General features: G+C 43.5%; 1 protein-coding gene across 2 annotated transcripts in view; it reads right to left on the bottom strand.

Moving 5' to 3' along the window:
- The window catches only part of NKAIN3 (sodium/potassium transporting ATPase interacting 3), a 751,259-nt gene extending 745,486 nt beyond the window's left edge, over window positions 1-5,773 (bottom strand). For both annotated transcript variants that reach the window (XR_001889502.1, XM_017893482.1), the window contains exon 1: window positions 5,275-5,773. Coding sequence is in view for 1 of the 2 variants with exons in the window: in XM_017893482.1 (XP_017748971.1) it covers window positions 5,275-5,328 (54 nt within the window). In the remaining variant the exon portion in view is untranslated. The remainder of the gene's footprint in view (window positions 1-5,274) is intronic.
- Between the last annotated feature and the right edge of the window lie 1,908 nt (window positions 5,774-7,681).

Below are 7,681 nucleotides of genomic sequence, written 5' to 3'. Positions count from 1 at the left end.
CTGCACTCCAGCCTGGGCGACAGAGGGAGACTCCGTCTCCAAAAAAAAAAAAAACAAAACAAAAAACCACATTTCCAAATAAAATCACATTCTGAGGTATGGGGAATTAGGACTTCGGTGTATCTAAAACAGAACCCTTATGTATCCAAACACATCTGCTGCACTTACACACACACACACACACACACACACACACACACAATACCCAAGCACCACAATTCATTGTGTTACTCATGATGTAACCCTTCAGTATTGGCTAATGCAGAATGGTTTCAATACCAGTCACAGTATAACTCAAGTCTCATTAGTAGATAAAATTTGAATTTCACTAACCTTTCTCTTTTCTAAGTTTCATAACATGAACCACAGTGTTGAAATAAAGAAAGAGAACGGAAACAAAATGATTAAGAATTATATTACAGAGGAGAAGAAAATAACTATTAAAATTAAAACCATGTCAAAGCCAAAGTATCAGTATAAATACAGAGTAAAAGAAATATATTTCGGCATTTGCTGTCCAATATCTATGGCAGGTGAGCTGCATCTTTCATAGTACTTAGTTAAAAACATGTTACCACAGCTACACCACCCCCCTACAGACACCTCTTAACACATCTATCTCAGCACTCTACTGTCATAGGTGCTTTACTCACAAGTGCTTTGAATGTGGTATGGAAAGAAACTTAACTAAACTTCGCTTCCACTGTGAGAAAAAAAATGCTGGTTTTTTTTTTTTTTAATTTGAGAGAATGTTCCCTATTTATTTATTTATTTACTTACTTACTTATTTATTTGTTTTTATAGAGTGTCACTCTGTCTCCCATGTTGGAGTGCAATAGTGGCATCATAGTTCACTGCAGTCTCGATCTCCTGAGCTCAAGCGATCTTCCCACCTTAGCTTCCCAAGTAGCTGGGACTAGAGGCACAAGCCACCACACCTGGCTAAAATTTTTTTAAATTTGTTGTAGAGATAAGGTTTCGCTATGTTGCCCAGACTGATCTGGAACTCCTGGACTCAAGCAATCCTCCGACCTTGGCTTCCCAAAGTGCTAGGATTATAGGCATAAGCCACTGTACCCAGTCAGATGTTCTCTACAATAAAAAAATATTCATCTATGAGTTAAAAGCTGCCTATTTTCTCTAAATTTTGTAGGGTTCTGGTACCACAGATATGTCCAGTGAAAGTTTTGAGTTCTATTTCCCTGATTCATAGGTCTAATAGTAAGACTTTTACCTTGAAGTGACGAAAGGTGCAATGAATGTGCATGGGTAATAATAACATCCTGAGACAAAGTTGCATTGAACATGCCAAAGTTGCATTGAACATGCCAGAGTCTGACCTCTGTGAGGTTGGAAAGATGTCTAAAGCTCTGTGGGAACAATGCCTGCCAAAATTAGTTAGTGCTTCACTGAGGCTACTCTCAGAAAATGGCTCTGAAATGAGATGTGGCATGTCAGACTTTGAAATCATGCATTAAGGTTTATTTAAAAGCGGTACCTGAAAAGAATGTGCTAACCGCATATGATCAAGTGTTTCTTTTTATGTATAGATTACACCTATCTAATAATAAGTATATACAGTATTATAAAACAAGCAAAACTGAAAGTATCCTTACAAAGAAAAAATGTACTTAAAGGCTCTTGGATGACTAGATGGATTAGTGACACAGTAACGAATCACTTCCTTAAAAAAAACATTTATTTCACATAGTTTTTGATGGGACTGTATTCATACTTTTCATTTTCTCTTTAATTTCATCTAGGAAAATCAGGAAGATCACAAACATAAAACCATGGGGCAAACACCTTGAGGGCAGAAGCGTGGAGAAAAACTAATGATGAAAGACAGCCAGAGCAGTGGGGTGAGAAAGGCAGACAATGACTGAGATTTTGCAAACAAAAGCTCATCCACAAATACTAGCTTGAAAAGGACATGTTTGCTCCAAGTAAATTTCCCAATTTGAGTTTTTATTTTCCCACTCCAGACAGTAGCTCAGATGAAATGGGAATAAGATAATGAAAAGCTTTTATATGTTCCTTTAACTCTTAGGAGGAGCTAATGTACCATCTATTTGATGACCTCCCAGTCAAGCCTTAGTCATGAGCATGTAGATTGTCTTCAGCAGACGTGTTCTCCCAATGTCATCCTCTTTCAACACCCTCGTTAGTTCACTGCCTCATAACCTCCATTGTCTGATAGCTGGTGGAAGCAGAAAAAAACATAAAAGGGCAAAAAAAGACAATTGGTTTCAGTAGAAAGTGCACCAGATCTGGGAAACAGGGATCTCTACCCTATGATATGCTGAAGCAGGCTTATATGGGCTCAGAGTTAGAATTGGTTTTGTTAGATTTTTAGGAATTTTGTGAGCAAGTTGTTAAATACAGCCATTATTAAAAAATAAATTATGTAAACTTAAATTTAAAGAAATCCTACTAAAAGCCAAGATACTGAATAGTTAACAGAGTTATTCCTTCCGAATTATTTTGCTGTGTTTTACTTTACCAATGCTTTTGAGGTTATGCCTATCTTATGTATATGATGGAAATGCTATATAAAGGTAAACTTGAAATTGGTCAAGATGGAAGTATTTACACCAAAGAATTTGGCAAACTCCACAAATCAGTGGTTGCTTACTGTTTTGTTGATTGTCTAGGCTTTTTAAATAATGGAGAAATATTTTAAGTAATGCATATTAAACCTAACAGTGTGTCATGTCTATAGACATTACATTGTCAATAGCATGAAAGAAACTGAGGAAATAATTTTTAAATATTTAAAAACTATTATCCAGTTCAGCCAAGAATCTGTTCATGTAATTGATGAAGTAAAGTTCTAATATTTTCTTCCAATTTTCACTTTCCTCTTCTTAAAGCAAACAAAAATATTCACCAGCATTCATGTCACATCTGTAAAACCAAGAGTTTGTCAAACTCAGCAAAAAGATTCTGCCAACATTAAATGGCTGTATGGAATTCACACTAAAGACTATTACATACTTTACTACTGCTAATCATTTGTCAACTGAGAGTTACACGTCTTTTACATAAAGAAGAGTATCTTGTATGATATTATAATGGAATATATACATATGTTTTGTTTTGGTTACAATCCAGTTGTTAAATGCTTACCATCATCCCAATATTTCTACCGTCCAAAAACTACTGATTATGGAAAAATTGTTTAACTCTGTGAATATCAACTTCCTCACCTGCAAACAAATGAAATGAGTATCTACCTCACAGGATAGTTTTAAAAGTCAAAAGAAATGTTTATGTCAAAACCCTGAATGGATTGCAAATGTGATGTATTATCAGAAATTCAGCAAATATGTTTCAGCTCCTAATATGAGCTCTAACAACTTGCAGAGTTTGCAAAGGTCACTAATACTATGGTCCCTACCCTCAAGTTGCTTACAATCTAGTGGTGAGAAATATGTATTAATAACCTAAAATTATTTAAGAGTATATCAAATGTTTTTTAACAGAGGAAAAAGTGAAGTGCTATGAATATAAGGAATATAGGAATATAAGGGATTTTACCTGGAGCACCAAGGAAGACTTCGTTAAAAAATGGAATTTTAAGATAAGCTTTGACAAATAAGTATCAACTGAGAAAGTGGAAAGAGGGGCATGCTTGGCTGATGGATGAAATCTCAAAAACATTATCATCACAATGCCTGTTAAGAAAATCATAATTGCATTGATAAATCTGCTACATAAAAACCTTACTTGTTATTTCCATGCAAAATAGATATTATGCATTATAGATTATGCAATCCAGCTGCCTATCCATAATCTTACATTGAATCAAGAGTTGACTCAATGTTTAGTCAGTTTTCCAACTTACAAACCATGTCCCTTTCTAAAACCAAAGTACAAATCAAGCTCCTGCCTTCTCAGTGAAAGAAAACATTCATATTGTAAATGTTTAAAATTATTTTTCAAGAAAACTATAAAATATATTTCATTCAAGTATTTCACACGACAGAAGGCACTATCCATTAGACTTAAAAAGTGGTCACTGATTTCAAACCTACGAATACATAAATTACGCATGCATTATGTGAACAATGAAGGGCACATCCAAAGTGAGGTTTTCATGGGAGACTGGAACACTGAGGCAAGAGAAAAGTGAAAACATTCTAAAACCTTCATGTAAACAAGGACTAACTACTAAAAAGCACGATTTTATATCTCAGTTCATAAGTCTTGCAAGGGATGACATTACTGAGTAAAGTTCATTGCAAGCTTTTTCCTCTCGCTTGTCAAAATATACTAGGTTTATATTTGTGACTCGAAAAAAAATACAGTGCTTCGAAGAAAGCTTGGCAGAGCACTCAGAATCTGTCTTAGGTATAACGCAAGGGAGATGTCTATTAATCTCTCACACACACACGTTTGACTCAAAAGGTCTATGGCCTTGTCCTCAAGTGACCATGGAATAGACCACAGGGCCAGTCCAGGATCCAAAGGGATTAAGAGGAGCATTTGCTCTGCTCTGAAAGGCCCTTTTTCCTTCACTCTAGTTTCTAACTTCCCATTACACACACTCCCTCTGCAAGGCACCGCGCCAATGGAGCCGGTTCACTCTGTTCTCTCCTTGATGACAGCTGTCAGTCCGTCGCCGCCTGAACATGCAACATTTCAATAAAATCCAAAGCGGAATTGGAAGGGCGGGGCTGAAGCACACAGCCTGATCTCCTTCCTGGAGGTCCCAGACTCCTTAACCATCACCTTTCAACCTGCTGAAGGTAAGAACCACCTCACTCTTCACTAACAGAGTTGAGGAAGCTTCTGTCTCCTCAGAACCTGGGCATTCACACACATTGTGTAATTAAGCAACATTCCTGGAAATCATCCTAAGAAGAAAGAGCCCGCAAGTCCCCGTGTAACTTCGTCACGAACTCGGAGGGTGCTAAAGCCAGGTGTCGGATCAAGGGGCAGGGAAATCGCTCACTCCCCCGGCGCCTGGACAGCAACCCCTGGACCGCGTGGCGACGCCCGGCGGGAGCGCGGCGAACCCCGGCGCGCGAGACCGGGGGTGAGACCGCGCCCTCCCGCAGGGCAGGGGCGACCCAGCGAGTGCCCGCGGCTGGAGAGCAGTGCGAGCCCAGCCGGGCAGCGAGGAGGCTGGGAGCCGGGCGGAGCGCCCGGGCGGAGCGCCCTGCTCACCCTTTCGCCCCTTGCCTGGAGCTGCGGAACCGCAGAGGGAGCCTGAGAGGCCGGTCCTGGAGCAGGGACATGTACTGGGGCAGGGGCGCGCGGGGCACTCACCAACTGCAGCGCGCAGAGGCAGATGAGCGAGCAGCGTCCGGTGCAGCAGCCCATGGTGCCGGCAGCGTCCGAGCGGCGCTGACTGCCAGGGATCCGCTTCCTCCGCAGCTGCTGCCTCCTGACTCCGGAGTAGTCCCCGCCCGGCCCGGCCCAGGCTCCCTGGCCCCACGGCCGCCGCTCGCGGCTCCTGGGCTCCGGGCTCTCGCCCGCCTTTGTTAGTTTCCCGGCGGGGCGGGCCGAGGTCAGTGCGGCGTGCACGACCCGAGCGTCTGGCGGGGGTCCCTGGGTCCCACTGTGCAGGTCTGCTTCTTGGGGAGGGGGAGCCAGGCGGGCGGGGCGGGGGGCGGAAGGAGGCTACAGATGGCGAGTGGGTGAATGTCTGTTTAGGGGAGGGGAGTATGTAGGAGGTGGGCGTCTGGAAAGTGGAGTGGGCTGTCTGGGTCCGGGTGTGTGTGTGTGAGTGTGTGTGTGTGGTGGGAGGGGAAGAATGAAAGGGAGTGCCGCTGCGGAGGATCGGCCTGCCTAGTTAGGAGTCTTTGGGGAGAAAGGAAGAGGGACAGAGAGAAAAGAGAATGAATATGAATGAGCGTGAATTAGGGCGGCCGGCGGCGTTGGAGACCCTCGTTGACCGGTGTAACTGGGTAGACCCAGCTGGGCTTTCTCGCTGAGGGTTGTGCTGGGGATTGGGAGGGTGGTCGGACGCGGTTGCAACGGAAGGGACACGGCTTAGTTGAGCTGCCCCAGAGGTGGCGAGGATGGGAGTTGGGATGACTTGGGGTCGGGGGAGGAAGCGTCGGGGCGCGAGACACCCAGGGTGGGCGGGCGCGGCGGAGCTCAAGGCCGAGCTCTGGAACCTTCCCGTCTGCGAGGGGGCCGGCGGGCGCTGCGCGGGTGAGTCTGTTCAACCGGCGTTGAGCTCTCAGCTCGGGGGTCTGCGAGCCGAGGTTGCTTTTGCCTGCCGCAGCCGGTTGCCTGGAGGACGCCCCTGCTGGAGTCTGAAAGGAAAGTTGGACAGAGTTGGTTGGCAAGGGGCGCTGCGGCTGAGAGATGCTCCGGCCCAGGGCGCCGGGACTAGCCAGGACGCCGTGGGGAGACCTGGCTTAGGGTTCTCAACTCACAGACCCTTTGAAATCCTCACCCGGAGGGAGACAGGAGAAGTCGAGAAAGAAGAAGATGCGTAGCTTTTTCTAGAAATGGGGAAGGTTTCCGGAATGAGCATAAATATATCTTCATAGAAATAAATTGTTTGAGAAGGATTTGGAAATCAGATCTCGGATAATTAAGATACAGACAAACTCTGTGAATCCTGTGGAAACTCTCCTGCTCTCTCCCACTTAATAAAACAGAGAGGAGGCGTTCTGCAGAGGATTAAATTTCATCAGGGCTCAAAGTCAGATTTTATGGGCGCATTTGTTGTACCTGGTGGAACTGCGCAAGGAGCTCAAAAGCACACCAGAACAGGGAACAGGCCTGCAGGCCAATTATCTCGGAAAAGGCTGTCTTCAGAATTTGGCACAGAAACCCTGTTTCTAGCCCACTGCTGCCCTCCTGGGTTCTTGGCGGTAGGTTGGTAAGAAAAGGCAAGACGTCTTTGCGTTTTTAATACTTCCACTCTAGACATGGAAACTGCTCAAGCCCTTAGTTCAGGCATTAAAAGCAGTCCTATTTTTACTTTTATCCTCTTTCTGAAACGTTTCTTCAGGATCTATGTTTATAATTTAAGACAGTTATCATTCCCAAGGAAGTCTGCACATCTTTGAAATTCTAGTAGGGACACATGAATAACTTCAGGATTTGGGTTAATAAAAGGGTCGGGAACATTCATTGTTTACATTCCGCCTCTGTTATTATCATGGAGAACGGAGAAGTCGAGTCAGAACTCCCCGTCCTTTTTTAACCCGAGCTTTAAGACATCAGTGATCAAGGATCATGTGAGCACCCTGCCTTTATGCACAATCCGCATGCTCGTCATCATTCTTGATGGATGAAAACAATAGGAAAAAATGAACACTAAAAAATAAGTAGTTTAGCATATAGAAAAGGACATTGCAGAACATCTCAGGCCATTGACCCCTCTAAAAGCTGTAGGAAGCAGCTGAAAAGTGAGGGGACATGAACAAGTCTTCTATCTATAACTTCCAGAAACTGTTGTAACGTCTTCATCTCCAGAGACTGTGATGAATGATGGTAATAAAAATACTGACACTTTCTTCTCTCCAAATCACATATGTTTACCCCAGTATACTTTGTCATGATTTTATTTATTTAGAAAGTACCATATTAGCAGCTAACCTGCACTGGGTCCTTGCCAGGTGCCATACACCCATCTAAGTGCTTTATATGTGTTCACTCATTTAATGATGACTGCAGCCTCATGGGGTGGGTGCTGTGAACATCACCATTGAAA

Source organism: Rhinopithecus bieti, unplaced genomic scaffold (genome assembly GCF_001698545.2).
Source record: "Rhinopithecus bieti isolate Rb0 unplaced genomic scaffold, ASM169854v2 scaffold_21726, whole genome shotgun sequence".
NCBI lineage: Eukaryota > Metazoa > Chordata > Mammalia > Primates > Cercopithecidae > Rhinopithecus > Rhinopithecus bieti.
This window is presented reverse-complemented; position numbering and strand designations above follow the sequence as displayed.